The 22,151-nt window shown below is 43.5% G+C and overlaps 1 protein-coding gene across 1 annotated transcript; it reads right to left on the bottom strand.

The window, feature by feature from the left end:
* Positions 1-1,235: 1,235 nt before the first annotated feature.
* On the bottom strand, positions 1,236-22,034 carry POLR3C (RNA polymerase III subunit C). Its single transcript, XM_079956828.1, has 15 exons — positions 21,901-22,034; positions 20,837-21,013; positions 20,198-20,453; positions 19,914-20,099; positions 19,288-19,376; positions 18,185-18,289; positions 10,697-10,789; positions 8,954-9,034; positions 8,778-8,829; positions 7,609-7,669; positions 5,532-5,682; positions 3,041-3,142; positions 2,884-2,933; positions 2,376-2,525; positions 1,236-1,496 (listed from the first exon to the last, which is right to left on the bottom strand). Exons 2-15 carry the CDS (start codon positions 20,981-20,983, stop codon positions 1,418-1,420), a joined length of 1,602 nt encoding a protein of 533 aa, XP_079812954.1. The 5' UTR covers positions 20,984-21,013; positions 21,901-22,034; the 3' UTR covers positions 1,236-1,417.
* Between the last annotated feature and the right edge of the window lie 117 nt (positions 22,035-22,151).

Below are 22,151 nucleotides of genomic sequence, written 5' to 3'. Positions count from 1 at the left end.
TGGGCATTAGGCACACCTGAATCTATGTACCGTATTTTTTGCTCTATAAGACGCACCAGACCACAAGACACACCTAGTTTTTGGAGGAGGAAAACAAGAAAAAAATATTCTGAATCTCAGAAGCCAGAATAGCAAGAGGGATTGCTGTGCAGTGAAAGCAGCAATCCCTCTCGCTGTTCTGGCTTCTGGGATAGCTGCGCAGCCTGCATTCGCTCCATAAGAAGCACACTTATTTCCCCTTACTTTTTAGGAGGGGAAAAGTGAGTCTTATAGAGCAAAAAATATGGTATGCAGGGCACCCTTAGTAGGGCCGCAAGTCCTGGTCAACCAGCATCTATGTCCCTAGGGTGGGTGAGACAATGTTACTGTAGCACCTCTGTGAGTTCCTCTCAATGCTGGTGGGTCTTTAGCAAGAGATGGACCCTTGTACAGTTGTGGTGAGTGTGATAAGCTTATTGGGGTTTGGCAAAACATTTTTGAGGTTGTCTCCTAATATTATTGGTCAAATTATTGAACCCAAACCACGTAATTGGGTGCCAATCTAGTCCCTTCCCTTATACATAAGGACACAACTGCCATGCTGTTTAGAGCTGCCCATTTAGAGATCACCTCCTGTTGGAAAGACCCCAAAGGTTCATCTGTGACAGGATTACAAGTTTGGGATCTAGCACTTTCTGAACATATAGCACAGCATAGAAGCATCATTCAAAGCCAAACCAAACACTATGGATTTGATTGACATCTGGAGAACAAGGAATCCTCTAGAGAGAGAGGGAACTTTCTTCTCTGAGGCAAAAATGACATGGACAAGAATTGACCAAATTTGGATTTCTAGTAGTCTGGCGTCAAGAACAAAAAAAAGTAAAAGCTATGCAAATATAAGTGATGTTGATGTCAGACCTCCAGCCACTTATGGAGAGGCTATGTTCGAGAACTGAAGCCCTGGAAATGCATTCAGTGATACAGTTATTTGAGTGCCCCTGCTCAATTTTCTAGTGGGGCCCACCACAGGGAGTGGGAGAACACTGTGACAAGTCTACCCACCTCTCTATGACCCACTGGGAGGGATAAAATACTTAGTCCTGATTTACAGCAATCTTGAAGTCTCATGGTTCCTTCTGAACTGGAAGATGGTGGAAGAGGGAAGCTGCTGTCTAGGCAAGGCTGTGTTTTAGAACAATCCTTTCACACCCAAATACACATTCTTCCCCTTAACACTTCCCAACCAGTCTACGTCAACAGGTCTGTCTTTTTATTTCCTTTTGTAAAAAATTGACATAAATAGAGTCACAAGCAGTGGTTGAAGCACATCCAACACTCAGTGTCCATTAGCCCTGCTTGTGATAGGGAGACAGAATTGCTCCTTAGGGAGGAGGAAGACAGCCCCTCTCCGTTGCCTTGTTGTCACTGGGGTTGTTCAGCTCTTGATGGTGCTGTTGATATAGGATTCCAAAATGAATATGGTTTCATCCACTTGGTTCTCACTTGCATCAATCCTTTGTTAAAAGGGGAGAAATATGAATATATCTATTATTCCGGCTACATTATATGTCAGTTTTGATTACTCAGTTAAGAATATGTTAATAAACAAAACATTGATTAAAACCAGTTAACAACTAAACTTTTTTTTTTAAAAAAAAATACAAGTACTGTGAAAACTGCAGATGGCAAGTGACATTTTAGAAGTGGTCTATTCTCATCTGTGTGAGAAAGAGAGAGAAGGTGGGGACTGCTTCCTTTACCCTGATGGCTGCTGTGACATTTGAGTATCACTTTTACTAAGAAAAGTAATCAGGTGACAATCTTGATCTTATATGTCAGATACACACAGGGAGGGGTGGGTGAGAGAAAACATTTAAGCTTCCCCAAGAAGCAATTTGATAGGGCTTTGTGAATAAATCCACATTATTAGCCCTGTGGTGTGGTTTAAAAAGAAAAAAGTACACACGCTCACTCTCTCAAAATTTATGGAAGTAATTCCACCTGATGTCCTGGAGGCAATTCTGGCCACAGAAGTGACCCCTTAAATACAACAGGGGTCATGCCCTCTGATTTGGGACTGGCCTACGAAGGCAGCACAAAAAGAACCTGTCTGGGTGGGTTGACTGAGGGTGTGTTTACCCTCCAAATTTTCTCTTTCCTGTAGTGGCCAGTCAGCAGCTTCTGAGAAGTCCATAAAGGCAACAGCCCTTCCCACCTTTCCATGTGTCCCTCAGCAACAGGTATTGAGGGGCACACTCTGAGCAGGAAGGATCTGCTGAGCAGCCCCCTGTCCAGAATGCTGTAGTCAGATCCTGCACTGAGCAAATGGCTTGGACTTGATGACGTCCAAGGTCCCTTCTCTGATCCCCACCATTCTGCTCCTCCTCACTTACTTGTTGACGTTGTGCTTGAGGCTCTCCAGCTGCTGCCGTTCAGGGGCAGTGATCATTTCCTCGATCTCCTGCAGCTGTGCCTCCTCTGCCCCCGAGGCCTGTATTGAGGCGAGGATGGCTTCTACCCGCTGGGATTTTTCCAGCAGACGCCTGGCACAGGACAGAAGCCACGGGTCAGACAGAACCACACCACTTCAGTTTAAGGCTGGCCAAAGATGGGGCAAGGCCCGAGCAGAGAATCAAGACTCCTTCACAAGGGAGAATTCATGTAGTCCTCCTGGGGTGAGCCCCATTGAGACAAACTCACATAGAAGAATTGGGGGTCAGCTCTGCGAGTTTCCCACTTTTAACAGACCTTTGAAAATCAGAGATTTGCAACCTGTCACACAGCACCACAAAGCTGTGACGGCAGTGACGAACAGAGGAAGAGCGACCCTGCGGAGGTGGATCTTGAGGACTCCAACTTCTTGCCCTAACCACCCTCCTCCCCCCAGGACAGCTCACTCACCGGTTCTCCTTAGTCTCATGCAGGCGTCTTTCTATGAGGTTGGCCACGCTCTGGAAGGGAGGAGGAAGAGAAAAGGGCTATTGCAATCCAATTTCTACAGGCAGATTTTTTTTTTAAAAAAAGGAAAGCGAGGGCAGTGAAGCCACAGGACACGTACCTTGTAACAGCGGTGGAGCAGCATCCGTGCAGACGAGAGCCTGTTCACTGTATATAGGTAGAAAGTGCGGGAAGGGGCATGATCGGGGGTCTTGGGGATCTCCTGTTTTTGAATGAGAGAACACCCACTATGTTTGCTTAATAATGAAAAGAGAACTGCAATGCTGACTTATTTACATACCTCTACAATGGTACCTCCGGTTGCGGACAGGATCCGTTCAGGAGGTCCGGCCGGATCCCGAGGTTTTCGCAACCGGAGAGACCGCTTCTGTGCATGCACGCGCGGCAAAAACCCGGAAATATACTCCCAGGTTTGCCACTTACGCATCCCAAAGTTTGCATAACTGGAGGGATACGTAAGCGGAGGTACGACTGTAATTCATAAATAAAACATCAAAGTGGTTCACAAGAACAGTACATAAAACCATATAAACTTAAAATAAAAAAGTTGTCAAGGAGATGAACAACTATCTGACTTTTAGAAGACATCTGAAGGTAGCCCTGTTTAGGGAAGTTGTTAATGTTTGATGTTTTATTCTGTTTTTAATCTGTTGGGAGCCGCCCAGAGTGGCTGGGGAAACCCAGCCGGATGGGCAGGTATAAATAATAAAATTATTATTATTATTACTATTATTTTGCAGGTGGGGGGAGTGAAGCTGAGAAAGAGCATGTTCAGTGGAAGTGATGGGATTTGAGACCAATGATTCCTGATTTGCAATGCTGTCCCTTAGCCACTGGGTGGCCACTGTGAGAACAGGATGCAGGACTAGGTGGGCCACTGGTCGGATCCAGCAGACTCTTCTTGTGTTTCTTATTTATTTAATGCATTTATATCCTGCCTTTCTCCCAAGCTGGGATTCAAGGTGGCATCCTTATAACACCTTTATAATATACAAAGCAATAAAAACAAACCAGTTGAAAGCAAGTTAAAACACATGAAAAATACATTTAAGCCTAGCATTAGAATGCAGTTTGCCCAAAGACAGCCCCATGGTCAGCATCACCTGCACCTTGGTTTCCAAAGGCCAATCTAAACAAGGTCTTAACCTTCCAGCAGAAGACTGACAAGGAGGGAGCCAGTCTAGCCTCCCTTGGGAGGGAATCCTGCATCTGGGAGCGGCCACAGCAAAGGCTTTCTCTCATGTCATCACCAACTTTGCCTCTGATGTTGATGCTCAAGCACACCACTTTCAACTTTTCTATACAGGAATCCATGGCAGCCTTTCAGTGGAATAGGGGCCATAGACAAGGAGCCAAGGTGTGGGTGTACTAACTACACCTCTTTCCAGGCTCCGTTGCCCTTCATAATGCTTGCGTCTCGAGTTTTTGTCCCCATAAAATTCCATGGGAACCACTGAGAACTGGTTTTGCTCCAACCTGCAGAACCCCACCCCTTAATCAGCACAGCCCTGTGACACGTCTGGTTTCTTGATGATGCTAGAGTGTGACGGAACCTCAGGAACTGGTTTTCACGCTGATTAAAACAGCACACTGGGATGTGGTGGGAATGCCGACCTATTAAACAATTCTGGAATGAAATCTATTAAGAACTCAAAAAGATGTTTAAAATATCTTTCAGTAAAAAACCGGAGGCATTCCTTTTAGGTTTAATTACAAATGATATCCCCGAAAATCAAAGGAAAGTATTCCTTTATGCAACAACAGCTGCCAGGATGCTTATAGCTAAAAACTGGAAAGGCAAAAAAGTTCAGTCAGTGAAAGATTGGCAAATTAAATTTTGTGAATACATAAATCTGGCAAGACTCACAGCTTACATAAGGGGACAATCGGACCAGAAATTATTAAAAGAATGGGGTTGTGCTAAAGAGTATATGAAAAAACATTGTTCTGGAGTAAGTATATTGGTATGTAATGAATGATACTTTACAGGGTTAAAGAAATAGAAAAATGGTGTAAAAAAAAAAAGTACAAAGGTGGAAGTAATCTAATTAGACACAACAATACAGTAAGAGTAAATTTTTTGAGGTCTTAGAACAAAGGAAGGAAGTCAATTTGTGTTTATGTACGTAATGATATGGGTTTTTTCTGTAGATGTGTGCTTTTTCGTTTTCGTTTTTGTTTCGTTTAGTTTTGTTTCCTTTGGTTTTTTTTCCCTTTTCTTTTCTGGTTTTTTTTTGTATGTTCTGGTTTTTTTTTGTTTTTATAGTATTATTTTGGATTCAATGTTTGTAATTTTTGTTATGATTCTGCATTGGAAAAAAAAATTCGAAAAAAAGAAGAAAAAAAAAGAAAAAAGAAAAAAGAAAACAGCACACTGGGAGTTGAGAATGGTATGCACAGGAGTTGCAATCTTGCAAAGAATTCTGCTTCCACCTTATTTCCTCAGGGCCTGGACAGTTCACTGTGCTCATCTTGACTTGCATCCAAGCAGCTCAGGTCTTCCATGGAACTTTAGTTTTGCATAATTTATTTTTCAGACCTAGATTATTCAGGACAGCCCCCCCCCCCACTGCCCCTGCAAAGGAGCATACCTGCAGGGCTACAAAGTTAGTCGACAGCATTTTGTACATCATTTCCTTTGCTTCCTTGGCAGGGATCATTGCAAAGTCTTCTATTTGTTTCTGTTCCAGATGCTTCTTCCTCAGGAGCAGGCGGAAGATGCGAGCGCAACGAGACCCGAATCTAGATCAGAGAAATAAAATGGCATAGCAGGCTAGTTTTTCGCACTCTCTGAATGCATCATGCATCAGGCTTCTCAGTTTGGCTTCCAACTGATGGATGCTGGGAGTCCAAAACATCTGGAGGGCACGAAGTTGTCAAAGGATGAAAGAATGTGTAGAGCTCTAACTGTGCTTAGTTTATTCCATCATTGGGACTCAATGGCTATAAGCACTTCAAGGTATTACAGTGGTACCTTGGGTTACATACACTTCAGGTTACAGACTCCGCTAACCCAGAAATATTACCTCGGGTTAAGAACTTTGCTTAAGGATGAGAACAGAAATTGTGCTTTGGTGGCGCAGCAGCAGGAGGCCCCATTAGCTAAAGTGGTGCTTCAGGTTAAGAGCAGACCTCCAGAACAAATTAAGTGCTTAACCTGAGGTACTACTGTACTGAGATACAAAGAGCTCAGAATAATTTTCTTTACTAGAAAAGAAATAAGCAGTTTATTCAAAACTATGTTTTCTCTACTAGGAAAGCATTAAGATAAAAGATCAACAAATTCAGTACAGTCCACAGTTAGCATTGCTGTCAGTCTTTGACAGCCTGATCTGTGCTCTGCTTATCAACATTTTTATGGTTGCTGCTTGACATTGGAAAACTGTCCTTGAATTATCATTAATCAGATGGTCTACAAATGTATGGCAAACAGGCTTGGCTGAGAAGCTAATGTAAAACACTGCAACAAAATAAAAAACAGACAAGACAATTTTGATACCACCATCAACACATAGGAAACCTAGGGAGACATTCTCTTAAGTTAAGAAACGAGTCTTTTTATTGTAAGTCAATGTAAAAACATGTACTAAGTTTATATGGTTTGTTTGCATGTAAAGGAAAAAAACAACAACAACTCAGGACCAGTTTACCTGTGAGATCGCTGTACCCCATGTATGCTCACATGACCGCTTTGGTCTGTGAAACTAGCACCATTATAAAGGTAAAGGGACCCCTGACCATTAGGTCCAGTCGTGACCAACTCTGGGGTTGCGGCACTCATCTTGCTTTATTGGCCGAGGGAGCCGGCGTTTGTCCGCAGACAGCTTCCGGGTCATGTGGCCAGCATGACTAAGCCACTTCTGGTGAACCAGAGCAGCACATGGAAACACCATTTACCTTCCCGCCAGAGCGGTACCTATTTATCTACTTGCACTCTGACGTGCTTTCAAACTGCTAGGTTGGCAGGAGCAGGGACTGAGCAACAGGAGCTCACCCCGTCGCGGGGATTCGAACCGCCAACCTTCTGATCGGCAAGTCCTAGGCTCTGTAGTTTAACCCACAGCGCCACCCGTGCACCTATTATAGTTGCCACATAATACCATTCCTCATCTGTAAGAAATCAATCTTTTAGTGTGGCAGCACCCACTTTGGAACTCTCTGCCTATTGACATCAGGCAGGAAATTTCACTGTACTCTGTTTGGTGTCTGCCAAACTCATTTTTGTTTAGGCAAGCCTACCCAGAGATGCAGAATGTCATGTGCATTTTAGTCTGTTTTCATCTTACTGGTTTTTTAATTATTTTTTGATTATTTTAAATCGTCATTTTTAAACTGTTTTTACTGATAAGCTTATTCTTTTCATAAACCGCCTCAACCTTGCTTTAAAACAATCAATCTGTATATAATTCTTATGAAACAAATGAACGTGAAGTTTTGGTTGCACCCTGCTGGCAGGAGGAAATAGCACTTTGCTTTCACCACGGTGACTAAAGATGTCTGCAGCAGGCACAAGGAGCTGGCCTCATTTTACATTTCTGGCTTGAGGCAGGCCTGCATGCAAGATAACACTGCAAATACATTAAGCCAATGAGCTCTGACATGCCTGCTACCTTGACTCAAAGCAAGTTTTCAACTCCAGCATCTCCAAACAGGCAGGCTCCCCATTACCTTTCCTGAACTATTGATTCCAGCGTTGCGGTAGCCAGAGACGCCAGGGCCTTATGAAGGTCTGTTTGAGGGGAGGTTAGGGAAAAATGTCAGGGAGAGTTCCATTTTGGTATGCACCAAGTGGTTTGCCCCTCACCTCCTTCTAACCAACTGACGGGAGTTTCAGTTTGGGTGGTTAACTTGGGAGGCACCTTCTAGGCTCTCCAATGATGCGAAGACACATCAGGGCCACCTGCTAACCTGCAAGATTCAGGACAGATAAAGGAAAAGTCCATCTTCATGCAGCAAATGGTTAAACCCATGGCTCCCCAAGGAGGCAATGATGGCCATTGACTTAGATGGGCAAATTCATAGAGGACAATAAGGCCATCAATGGCTACAAGCCAAAATGGCCAGAGACAGTGATGCTCCATCCAGTGGCCAACCAGATGCCTGTGGGAAACCTGCAAGCAGGACCTGAGCCCAAGAGCACTCTCCCCACTTGCCGTTTCCAGCAACTCTTATTCAGAAGCATTGCTGCCTCTGACCACGCAGGCCCAGCTTGTTTTGCCCCTGGCCATTTTCTCTCAGTTTTTCTCTTTGGATAAACTGATCCCTGATCAACTAAGTGAGAAAATGTGGGGCAGGGAAAAGAGAAGAGCAGAGAACCAACCTTTCCCTTGGTTCTTTCCTCGCTTGAGAGGACATTGGCTGCTCCAAGGTCTAGGCTGCAACAGGTTCCTTAAGATTCATCAGTCCCTCTTTAAGAGATGTGAGAGAAGCATCTCTTTAAGGCATTTGGTGGCTGAGGTGAAGAACAGGTGGGCTGTGCAGGATTGGTTGCTCTTTGCTCTAGTGCCGCAGCTGGGATCAGCACTGTGAAGGAGCTCTTGCGGGCTGCTTTGGCTCCTGCCCCCCCCCACCTGTTCTCTCTTCCTCTGGGCCCCACAATCCATTTGCTAGGTAAGTGAGCTGCTATCTCTGGCTTCTGCCGCATCTCCCCCAGGTTGGCTGAGCTGAGCCCGTGTAGCAGCTGGCACCCCACAATGGGTGGGCTGGAATGTGCTCTTCATGTACAGAAGTACACATGTCCAGCATAGAAGTGCAGGCCCACCCTCCTAAACAACTAGCACAGCTTGCCCTCGAACACGAAAACAGTCCTCATGATACAGCCAAGTCAAAAAGGATACTGATGACGTACATTCCTCCGCCACTCTCCCCCGACTTGCCAACAAACTCCAGCTATGGGGAGATTAAAGGATTGAACCAGACAAGGTTTTATTATCAGAAAAAGGAAGTAAAAAAGATGCCATTTCAAAGGCATTGTTCAAAATGAGAATAATAATCCAGAAGAGGACTTTCTTACCGGATCATCTGCTAATAGAGTGAGGTACTGATCGAGAATCTGTTTGGAGATGTTGTAACCAGCCGGAAGCGACCGAAATATCTTTAAAAAACAAACAAATCAGAAGTCCAGTGTTGTAGATATCCTGTGACTTCTTACAGACTTTAAACTATTACTGAACATAACCAGAGAGCAGGTGACCTACAAGAGGTTCTTTACAGAACAATGTATTTTAATGAATAGTGCTGTTTCCATTTATAACCTTCATAACCAACAAAAGTGTATTACACAAACCTGAAATGACTCATGTTAGCTATAGAGGGGGTATTTGTCTTCCCCTTGAAGGATTCTCATCTTGCCTGGCCTAGACACATTTCAGACTGTCCCCTTCCCTAACCAATTCATTTGTTCTTGTTGCGGATGGCTCCTGACCTGATGCAAGTTCTGATATAAACTCTGACCCATCTCTCCATAATTATTTCTTAATATTGATATAGAACCTCTGTATTGCACTCTGTCACAGTTATAGTTATGGTTTTAAAGTCTCTTTTTATTTGATCTATACATTTTATTTACTTTTTACAGCTTTATTTTCTAAACCTACACACACACACACATATATATACACACAGTATTTAAAAAACAGTGTGCATAAATATACAACCATTAATCTATAATACCATTATTCTAGAACAAGTAGTATAATAAATCCTATGAAAACCATTGTAAAGCGTGGAGTATATTTAGCCTGGAAAAAATTAAAGGGAGATGGGACGGGACGACAACATGATACCAGCCTTGAAATATCTGAAGGGCTGTCATGTTGGTGGTGGAGCAGGCTAGCTCTTTGATACTCCAAAGGGAAAAACGAGAAATCAAGAGCCGGGAACTGAAGGAAAGCAGATTTTGACAAAACCTCCTAATAGTAAGAGCTATTAAGCAAGAGAACAGCCTTTCTTGGGAGGCACAGGCTCTGTGCTGCTGAGTTGTTGTTTTTAAGCGGAAGCTGGGCAGCCATCTGCCTGGTGTGCAGTTGCTGGAAGATCCCATCACTGAGTAGAGGGTTAGGCTAGATTACCTCCCCAAGGTCATCTTCCAGCTCTAAGATTACATAAAATGAAGAAAGAAATACCCAACAACTCACAAAAGCTCTCTCCTGCTCTCTCTTAATGTTTTGTGGGGCATAATCTGTTGCTCTTTTGGCAGGAAAATGAATGCATTATATCCTTTTGAGATGTTAAGATTCAGTACAATTTGTATTGTATTTGCGCTGATATGTTTGTATTTGCATTTGTAATTTTTATGAGCTGTCATGGGGGCCTTTTTTTGGCTGAAAGATGGCATATAAATAAATAACAATATCACATACCGAGGCAAGCCATGTAAAAATGAGCTATCCCCTCTCTAGTAGCTACTCTGACCTGGGGAAAGGACAGCAATGAAATCTTGACTGAACCCCCCAGTCATGGCAGGCATGAGCCACTCTATTAGAGGGGTTTATTACGGGGGGTCAGTGACCTCTTTAGGCCAAGGGCTGCCTTGCCTCTTGTGCCATCCTTCCAGGAACTGCACACCAATGGTGGGAGGGACCCAAATGAAAGTGGGTGTGGCAAAAAGGGGTCAAGGTCAGAGCTGGGAGAAGGCAGGGCCACCCCACAAGTACACAGAGCACACATGCCCACACACTCCACACATACACTGAACACGCACCTTACACACATGCTTGCATACACATCTGCCAACAAGTCCCAAGTAGCTGCTCACCTCGTTGGAAGACAGGGGCATGGTGTACGGCGCGTTGGAAGAGGTCGTGACTTCGCTCATTCGCAGCATCGTCCGCACAATTTCACTACTGGTCTGTCGGAAAGGGAAGGAGACAGAGGCAAAACTCTTAGGGAAGTTCTTGTTTTGTGCATGGACTGTAAAACGTAGGTGGGAACTTGCATGATTAAAAAGCCCTGCCATACCAAAATCAAGTAATAAATCCCTGTACGTAGAAAACCAGTATGCCAAGGAAAAGAGAAAAGCTAAAACTCTTCTTTGATAAACTAAAAACTGGCCAGGGGAGGAAATGCCAAAGCAGAGGAAACAGCCTTCAGTAAGAACGTAAGGACTTACAGTATGACAAGCCTGCTGGATGAGCCCAATGGCCCTTCCAGTCCAGCATGCTGTTCTCATGGTGGCCACCCAGATGCCTACATGAGAAATCCACAAGCAGGACCTGAGCACAAGAGCTCTCTCCCCTACTGTGGTTTCCAGCAATGGGTATTCAGAAGTATTACTGCCTCTGAGTATTGAGGCAGAGAATAACCATCATGGCTAGTTGCCATTGATAGCCCTTTCCGCCATGAATTTTTCTAATCCTCTTTTAAAGCAATCCAATGGCCATGACTGCCTCCTGTGCGGGCAAGTTCTAAAGCAGGGGTCCTCAAACCTTTTCAGCAGGGGGCCGGTCCACTGTCCCTCAGACCTTGTGGGGGGCCGGACTATATTTTTTGTGGGGAAATGAACGAGGAACGATGAGTGGTGCATGAAAGGGCTCCAGAGAGGGGCTGTTTTAAATGGCGGCCGCTCAAGAGGGCTCCTGTGTCTTGCAAGTGGCAGGGGTTGGCGGCACGATGAGCAGTGCGCAAAAAAGGACTTCCGGTCGGCGCCAGCGCTTAATGGCGGCTCTCTCCCCGATCTCCGGAGAGAGGGCTGCTTCACGAGTTCGGGTCTGACCGCTACGGCGAAGCGGGGACCCCTAAAATCACAGGCGCGGAAGCCTGTGAACAAGGAGACTCGGTGGGCACCTTTTGCGCCCCTTACTGCAAAAGAGCCTTTTTAAAGGCTCCGGAGGAGCATCGGGGGATCGTGCGGTGCTGAGAGTCGCTACCCAGCCCGTGAAGTGAAGCCGCGTCGCTATAAGCGGAGAGTGCCGATTCCTTCCTGAAATCTGGACTGAAATTGAAATACCCGTAAGTAGGATTGGGAAACCTACTGGGATTATAAAAAACGTTTGAAATTTGGCTGAAAACGGGGATGGTAAATAAAGGAAGTCTGCCTCCCCCGGTTTGCATGGCTTTTAAAGCAACGGAACTGGAAAGCTGCAATTGAAGGAAAAGTAACTTTGAACTTTAGAATTATTTAACTTTGGCATTGAACTCTAACTACCCCTCCAGCAAGCAGGAGCAGGGGGGGAAGAAAAGGAAACTTGGCTTAACCTGCGTGAGAGGAAATTTAAGTGATTAATTCCTGCTGTCTCTGACTCTGGGAACAGACTGCCTGGGTGAAGCGCTTTGACAGGAACTGTCTGACAAAACCTGCTGCAAAGCGGAGAGTTCAAATAGATACAATTTTTGGGACTTTACAGAAATATTACTGTTGCAATTGGAAGACTGAAAGTTTCTAAAAGACTGAAAGTTTCTTAAAAAAAACCTCTCTCCAAGAGGGTTTTTGGTTTCTTTGTTTCTTCTGCTTATTGGACACAATGTATTGCTCCCTCTAGAGGGCTGAAAGATTACAGTTGTAACATAGACTGTCAAATAAAAACAAGTCACTGGATTTTGCTACTTAAGAGCTGTTCCTGTGGGAACGACCATGGGACATGAGTGGTTCCGCAGAAGACATAACAACAAGATCTAAGGCTAAAGCTGCACAAAAGAAAAGAGGCTCAATATCAGGCTTACTGCCAACAGGCACAGCTGGACAGAAGAAAGGAATAAACGTATTCATGGATTCAGTGACTCAAGCATTACTTAAAATAAATGAATCTTTAGAAAATTTGACTAAGCAGAGCACGGAGAATACCAAACAACTGACAGAACTTACAACAAAATTGGACTTAAATACCAAAAGCATTACATCTAATACAGAAACCATAAACAAATTGGTTCAAGAAAACGCCACAATTCGAAAAATTGCAGAAGAAGCTAAAATTACTGCAGAAACTACACAGGAAAGTCTAATACCAGTCTGTAAGAAGTTGGACCAGCATGAGGCGGCCTTGTCTTTGTGGGAGATGCAGAGGAAAGAGAAGAATTTGAGACTTAGGTTGGTCCCTGAAAGTGAAGGGGACAACCTAGTGGACTTTCTCACAAAAGAATTGTCAGAATTTTGGCAGGTAAACTCAGAGGAAGAAGATTTTAAGATAACAACCGCCTTCAGATTGGGCAGAAGGCAAGGCAGGAAGACCCCAAGGGATTGTCTGATAACTCTGAGATCTAAAGAGGAAAGAGATAAAATTTTAAATTTACATTACCAGAGAACCCTTCAGATTGGAAATGCTTCTGTTCAAATTTATAAGGACATCCCAAAATATATTCTGGAGGTAAGAACTTATTTTAAGAATCTGGTTGACCTGTTGAAGAAGAGTAACATACCTTTTAGGTGGGAATTTCCACAAGGTTTGTCTTTTAACTTCAAAGGAAAGAAAGTCAAAATAAGAACAGTGCAAGATAACAATTCCTAGACAGAAACGAGGAGGACCTTGTGAAAGGAGTGCTAGACTCGACCTCTGACACAGACCTTGGAAACTTGACATTTGGACTGAAGTCACCAATGGAAGAAGAACAGCTGCAGGGAGCAGCTGGAGGTAACTAACTAATAATGTCTCTGCAATTTTTAACTTGGAACTGTAATGGACTCAACCTTCCCAGAAAAAGGCGTGAGGTCTTTCATATCTTGAAAAGAGAACAATTGGATTTGATATGTCTACAAGAAACCCACGTAACAAGGGCACACAGAAGACTACTTATAAATAAAAGATTAGGACAGGAATTTATTTCATCAGACAAAGTTAAGAAAAGAGGAGTGGTGATTTATGCAAAGGAAAAATTGGCCCCAAAATTGATCTTTAAAGATGAATATGGAAGAATTCTGGCAATTGAGATACAAATCCAAGGAGAAAAACTCCTGATAGTGGGCATCTATGCACCAAATGAAGGGAAGGCAGAATTTTACAAGAAATTGCATGAGACATTAACGGATTATTTGGATTATAAGGTGATCTTATTAGGAGATATGAATGGCGTGGTCTCTACAAATATGGATAAAGCACAAAGACAGGTGGTCTCTAAGGACGGGAGACTACCTAAGACCTTTTTTGAAATGACTGAAAACATAGACCTGATTGATATCTGGAGAACAAGAAACCCTCTTGAGAGAGAGAGGGAACATTCTTTTCAGAGGCACAAATGACATGGACAAGAATAGATCAAATATGGATTACTAGTGGAATGGCTCCAAGGATAAAAAAGGTGGAAATCTGCCCAAAGACATGCTCCGACCATAACGCAGTGAAGATGGAAATGAAACTAACAACAGCTGGATCCTTCAGATGGAGAATGAATGACACCCTATTCAGAGAGGTGGAGATTTACAAAAAGGCCCAAAAAACCTTGAAGGACTACTTTGAGATAAATCTGAGGACAGAGGTTGAGAAAAGAGTGATTTGGGACGCAAGCAAGGCCGTGATGCGAGGTTTTCTGATACAACAGAACTCTTTAAAGAGAAAGAAACAAAATGAAAGGAAGGATAAGATTCTGGAAAAAATAAAAGAAGGAGAAAAGAAACTGAGGTCTAAACCAAAGTCTCATGAAATTCTGAGAGAAATTAAGTTCTATCAAATGCAATATATGGAATTGATGAACCAGGAGATAGAATGGAAAATTAAGCAAATGAGACAGAGGACATTTGAATCAGCGGACAAATGTGGGAAACTACTAGCATGGCAATTGAAGAAGAGACAGAAATTAAATACAGTCACAAGTTTGGAGGTGGACGGAAAGAACATCTTTAAACCAAATGAGATTAGCAACTGCTTTCAGAGTTATTTCAGGAGATTATATGCACAAGGGCCGGAAAACAAAGGAGGCATAGAAGATTTTCTTAAGAAATATGGATTACAAAAAAATTCGCAACAAAGCATGTTGATTTTAAATGAGAAAATAACAGATCAAGAAGTGGAGGGTGCCATTCAAAACATGCAACTAGGGAAATCTCCAGGACCAGATGGACTAACCTCCAGATATTATAAAGCATTGAAAGAATGGTTAATACAGCCGCTTAAGGAGGTTTGTAATGAAATATTAGAGGGGGAAAAGGCACCTGAATCGTGGAAAGAAGCTTTCATCACACTTATACCAAAGACTGAAACTGAAAAAAAAACCAGATCAAGAACTACCGCCCTATATCATTACTTTATGTGGATTACAAAATATTTGCTGACATTTTAGCAAAAAGACTGAAGAGGGTGTTAATGGAGGAGATTCATAAGGACCAGGCAGGCTTTCTCCCAGGAAGACACTTATCAGATAATGTAAGGAACATAATTGACATTATGGAACTGCTAACTGTAAATATTAATACGAAGGCAGTCCTAATCTTTGTGGACGCGGAGAAAGCCTTTGATAATATCTCTTGGAAGTTCATGAAGAAGAATCTCCATGGGATGGGGGTAGGTCAAAGGTTTGAAAATGGTATAAGTGCAATATATTCTGAACAAAAGGCTAAGCTAATTGTAAATAACGTGGTTACTGATGAACTTTCCATAGAAAAAGGGACACGGCAGGGGTGCCCGATATCCCCATTACTTTTTATATCAGTCCTGGAGGTTTTGTTGAACATGATTAGGGGGGACCAGCTGGTAAAAGGAGTTCAGGTCGGAGCTAAACACTATAAATTGAAGGCATTTGCAGATGACTTGGTATTGACTTTACAAGAGCCAGATACTAGTACAAAAAGAGTTTTAGAGTTAATTCAATTCTTTGGTCAGGTGGCAGGATTCAAGTTGAACAAACAAAAAACTAAAGTTCTGGAAAAAAACTTAACAAATGTTGAAAGAGAGAGATTCCAAAACGAAACTGGGTTAATGGTGGCAAAGAAAGTAAAATATTTGGGGATTAACATGACATCTAAAAATGTGAATTTATTTAAAGACAATTATGATAAATGTTGGACAGAGGTAAAGAAAGATCTAGAAATATGGTCGAATCTGAAGCTTTCCTTGTTAGGCCGAATTGCAGTGATCAAAATGAATGTATTGCCTAGAATGTTATTTTTGTTTCAGACATTACAAATTGTGGATAAACTAGATTGTTTCAAGAAGTGGCAGAAAGATATATCTAAATTTATCTGGCAGGGCAAAAAGCCCAGAATAAAATTTAAGATACTTACTGATGCAAAAGAAAGAGGGGGTTTTGCCCTGCCGGATTTGAGACTGTACTATGAATCGGCAGCTTTCTGCTGGTTGAAAGAGTGGCTACTTCTTGAGAATGCAGATATTCTGGACTTGGAAGGATTTGATAATAGGTTTGGCTGGCATGCATATTTATGGTATGACAAGGTTAAAGTTCACAAGGGTTTTAAAAACCATATTGTTAGGAAAGCATTATATAATGTTTGAATTCGATACAAGGATTTGTTGGAAAATAAAACTCCTAGGTGGTTATCACCTATGGAGGCTAAGGAGGTGAAGAAACTTAACATGGAATCCAAATGGCCAAAATATTCTGAAATTTTAGAACAAGAAAGCGGTGAGTTTAAACTACAGAGTTTTGAGAAATTAAAGCCCAAGGTACGAGATTGGCTTCATTACTACCAAATAATGGAAACATTTAAACAAGACAGGAAAATTGGCTTCCAGGTGGAGAAATCGAAATTGGAAACAGAATTGTTAGAACCCAATACTAAGAATGTATCAAGAATGTATAATCTGTTGCTGAAGTGGAATACAATAGATGAGACAGTTAAATCAGCCATGATTAAATGGGCACAGGACATTGGTCATGACATTATGTTTGCTGACTGGGAACAGTTATGGACCACCGGTATCAAATTCACGGCAAGCAATGCCTTAAGAGAAAATATTATGAAAATGATTTATAGGTGGTACATGACCCCAGTCAAGCTTGCGAAGATTTATCATCTGCCCAATAATAAATGCTGGAAATGTAATGAGACTGAAGGTACCTTCTTTCACCTTTGGTGGACCTGCCCAAAGATTAAAGCCTTTTGGGAAATGATCTATAATGAAATTAAGAAGGTACTCAAATGTACCTTTCACAAGAAACCAGAGGCATTTCTCTTGGGCATGGTCGGCCAATTGGTGTCAAGGAAGGATAGGACTTTTTTTATGTACGCCACTACAGCAGCAAGGATCCTTCTAGCAAAGTATTGGAAGACACAAGAACTCCCCACACTGGAAGAATGGCAGACGAAAGTGATTTGACTTTATGGGATTGGCAGAAATGACTGGCAGAATCCGTGACCAAGAGAAAGAGACGGTGGAGGAAGACTGGAAGAAGTTCAAAGCTTATCTTAAGAACTGTTACAATATTGATGAGTGCTAAAATGTCAAGGGAAAGGAAGATACAGAATTGCAGCGGAAATTGTTTGTTGAAATAAGATGAAATTGAGAAAGATAATAAGTTTTAATTAATTGGAGTAAAGGGTTGCTGAAAAATTGTAAAATATGGATGCAAAAAGGGTGAGGTATGGGGAAGTCCGAGAAAGAAGGCTTATGAAAATGAGGTTATGAAATTATATCTGTGTGTTTGTTTTTGTTTGTTGATGTGTGTATGTTGTTTTGTCTTAAAATTGGAAAAATAATAAAAATTATATATATATATATATAAAAAAAAAGATGAGCAGTGCGCAAAAAGGCTCCGGAGAGGGGCTGGCACCAACAAAGCCCAGCCCCCTTCCTCCTCTAGGCAGGGCGAGGAGAAGCAGTGTGAGGGAGAGGGAAAGAACGTGCACAATGGCGATCCACACGGCGATTCCCGGACCATCCGCAGGCTGGATTTAGAAGACAATTGGGCCTGATCTGGCCTGCGGGCCTTAGTTTGCTGACCCATGTTATACAATTTAACTAAGTGCCACATTAAGAAGTGTTTTCTTTTTTTTCTGCCCTGAAACTTCCAACATTCAGCTTCACTGGATGCCCACAAGTTCTGGTTTTATGCAAGCGGGAGTATAACTTTTCTCTGTCCACTTTCTCCATGCCATGCATAATTTTATAAACTTCTATTGTGTCTCCTTTTACTCGCCTGTTCTCTAAATAAGAAAGTCTCCAATGCTACAACCTTTCTTCATAGAAGGGTCACTCTATCCCCTTCATTGTTTTGGCTGCCCGTTTCTGAAACTTTTCCATCTCTAGAATATCCTTTCTGAGGTGGGGCAACCAGAACTGTACACAGTATCCCAAATGTGGCCACACCACATATTAGTCTAATGACATAGACCCCCCCCACAAGAAGGAAAGCAACACACCTGGTCCATTCTGTTGGCCACAGCACTGACAATGGCTTGATCTCGGAAGTGCTGGTGGAAACGGTCAATGTTGACTTGCCAGTAGATTCCATCATCTGATGGAGACTGAGAAGTGTTGATTGGGAGAAAGAGGGAAGCGGAGTGTTATCCTATGTATCAATTGCACAACTGGGGGGGGGGGGCTACTTGTACCCCCAGCACACTCCAACCAAAATTCTGTCACCACAAACACTAAATCCTGCAACCTGCATATATTATGCTAATAGAGCAAGTGTGCAGAAACTTCATTTGCATGATTTATTTTGCTTTAAAAACAAGTAAATCCATAATTCCTTTCGCTTCTATTAAATAAGTCATTGGGAGGGAAAAATCATGTTGGCTGCTTCCTCTGTGGCTTCAGGAGACGAAGCCCACATGCCATTGAGCTGATCTGCACAGCTATAATGACCAGCAAGACAAGACTTGGGGTGGGGGCGGGGAGAGATAAATAAATAAATGAAATAACCAAGACAACTGCAGAACACTTTTGGTGCTAGAGGTAATAAAACCAAGGGTTGAGACCAATGATAGTCCTACTTGGAGTAGATACATTAATGAACATGAGTAACTTAGGTCCATTATTCTCAATAGGTCTATTCTGAGTTGAACTTACGCTGATCACAACCTCAAATGATGTTACAGTTCCTCTTAATTTACATGGGACACACCCTGCCACGAAATCAAGCCTTATCGTGCCCTAAATGTGGGTAGGATCTATCCTCCAACTCCTGCCAAGGCACCACAGGTCCACTCCCCTGTTCTGCCTCACAATATATCAAGACTGCTTACCTCCTCCAAACCCATCATTTAGATATTACAGTCAGTAGAGCACGAGGCTCTTAATCTCTGGGTCGTGGGCTTGAGCCCCATGTTTGGCCAAAGATTCCTACATTGCAAGGAGTTGGACTAGGTGACCCTCGTGGTCCTTTCCAACTCTACAATTCTATGATGCTATGATTAAAACCAATGGGAGATTTGCTCTTCCTTTCAAGGTGATGGAGAAAGCTAAACTTCCAGTACCCATTCATGAAGGGATGCACTACCCAGCTCAGCGGCCTCTTTACCTCATTGCTGTCTGCCTCCTGCTTTTGTCGTTTCGCTTTGCGTTCTCCATTGTCTTGGCCGTTGTCAGAGTGCCTCCTCTTCCCCTTCCCTGATGGCCAAAAGAAAGGTCTGCACTTTGAGTAGCAATAAGGATGCAGTCTGCCAAAGCCCACCTTTTTATAGCTGCTCAGCCCTCTTCTTCCATCAATGATCATGCTTTGTAAGCATGATACGCCATCTGTTTCTCTCAGGGCAAATCCACAGATGTTTTCATATGATTTAACAATCAAACCACTATCATTGGGAACCCAAGAATTGTGGTTTGAAGGGGTGTGAGGAGAGAAAAGCAAGGACAAACACTTTTCAGCATCACAAGCTACAACTCCCAAGGGTTTCTTTTTGGGTGGCGGTGGCAAGGGGATGAGTTAAGATGGCATAAAACCAACTGCAGACAGGACCACCATTTCCTTTCTCTCCTGAAACCACCTGAAATGAGCTTTGCTGAGCCCAGACATCTTTGCTGTTTAGGAAAATAGCTTTGAGACATTGCTTACCAGTCACCAGCCAATGCTGCACATCTTCTATGACAATGCGGTTTTACAAGGATTAACGAAATGATCATGGGGCCTCTGACTTGTTTCCTCACCTATGAGATTCAGTTTTGGAACCACATACATATCCTTCTCGTTAAGCTGCAATGTGGGCACAGGAGGCGGTGGGCCATCAGAAGGCTCTGGACCTTCAGGGACTGATGGGCATCTCTGAACAAAGTGGGTGTCTGCCAGGCGTACAAACGTGCTCGAGACTTCGCTGTACTCCATTGTTTTACCATCTGAAGAAAAGGAAACAAACCCTCAACTCAGACCTGAGTTCCAGGCTCCACCCAAAAGTGCTTTTCCAGGGCTGAGCCCCACCTTAAATTCAGCTCACCTTCCATTGTTTCTGTCAGCCGGTCAGCCACTTTCTTCACTGTGGCGCTCATGGACATCTTGCCATTGAGCAGCAGCTCCTCCACGATCAGCTCACCCGTGTCACTATAAAGGGTCTTGGCAGTGTAAATATAGCGGGGGTAGCGGAGGATCCGCAGCACTCGGCTGCACTGGGCTTCATACTCCACCAGGCCTCGCTTCTGCAGCTCATACGTCACCAAGTTGTGCTGGATCAGGACACAGAGTGCCTTCCGAACCTGTGCAGGTGGGAGAAAAGCACGGTGTATATATGGAGATCTGCAGACTCTACCCAACCCCAGTCCAGAGCACAGCATTCAATTTTGAGCAAAACAGTGTGAGAAGGATTCAAAGAGTCAGAATGTACCTTATGGATCATCCAGAGCAATCCTTTGCCAGGAACAGCAGTATTTATAATGAACCCCTTCACCCACTTACAACACCCCTGTGAGGTGGAAGAAGTTAACAGGCTTTAAGTTATACAGGGACCTTCATGACCAAGCAGGGATTTGAACCTGGGTCTCCCTGACTTAAGGCCAAAACTCTATGGTTCTCCAGTGCAAAGCCATTATTCATGTAACAGCCTTTCTTCTGCATCAGTGCCATCTACCACTACGCATACCTGGTCAAGTGACATCCCAGTGTCATGAGCTATCATCCGTAATGGCTGGCTACCCATGCGAATGAGGTGCGTCCCAATCTTTTCTACGATCTCTCCAAAATGTTCAGAGAGCAAGAGGGAAGAGAGCTTGATTTCTGCCTGGGTCATCTTGCAGCAATATTATAACTGTCTGGTCCTCTGTAAGACAAGAGTGTATCCACACAAGTCAGCCCAAGCACAAATGATTGCTCAGTGGGTTTGGAGACTGGAAAGAGCTCATAAAATCCCAATTTTAACTGCCACCATATGTCAGTCAGTGTACTTGAAGAGAGTGTGCCTTAAACTTTTGGACATTTTACTGTGGTCATATGGCTAGAGATGTGAAGGCAAGGATAAGATGAACAAAAGAATCCCCCCAGTCTCTGCATGGGGTATTCACATTTTTACAGCTAATCCACCGTGAGAGTCAATATACACATTCAGCAGATTCAAGTATTAATGCTTTTACTGAACTGTGTTGGAGGTAGGAAGTGGAGACCGCACGCCTGAACACCTCTTGTAGAAAATAAATCCCCTGCTCCGTTTAATCTTTTACTGTGCAAGTCTGTAAACCTCATTAACACATCCGCGCAATGGTTTTTTTTTTTTAATGCACCCCACACAAAACACCACACGTGGTGTTTTTACAGAATACTGTAGCAATGGGCGTCCGTGCTGAGAAGCTTACGATTGTGAATTTGACACAAGAGGAAAGGGAACGAGATCAAGGCGAGGGTTAAAGAAGGGGGAAATGCACATCCGGTTAAGTTTCACATTCTTGAAGTTACCTGGTCTACCGTATAATAATAACAACAAGGCTTGTTCTTCCATATGCTTGGCCATTGCCTGATGAACCCAGGAGACCCCAGCTGACCCCCTATATCGACCCCGCCGCCTTGGACCAGAAAGACGACCAAGTCCAGCCGCTCCCTCCCTTGATGAACCCAGGAGTCCTGGCTCCCAGCTCTCCTCCTCCCTACGTGGTCCCCACCGACTCAACACCCCCGTGGCTGCGGATCCAAGAGTCCTCCCTCCCCTCTACTTACCCGAATGGACTCTCTTTACACCCGAGCCCGTAACCTTCGGGTCAGAGGGCGGCCCGTTTTCCCTACTCGACTAGGCCTCTGCCTTCCTTTCCGTTGCGGCAACCATGGCAACCACGCTCCGCCGGACCCTTCGCTATGCCCGGGGAACCACATCCGGTACCCAGCAGTCCTGACGCCCCGCCCCCTTTTAAAAAAAAGCTTCTCCTAGGTTTCCGCTGCTAAGGCTTGGGAGGAGAAGGAGAAAGAGGGAA

The sequence above is a fragment of the Podarcis cretensis genome (genome assembly GCF_951804945.1).
Source record: "Podarcis cretensis genome assembly, chromosome: 16".
Taxonomy (NCBI): domain Eukaryota; kingdom Metazoa; phylum Chordata; class Lepidosauria; order Squamata; family Lacertidae; genus Podarcis; species Podarcis cretensis.
The sequence above is the reverse complement of the archived record's forward strand: the minus strand, read 5'-3'. Positions and strand labels throughout refer to the sequence as shown.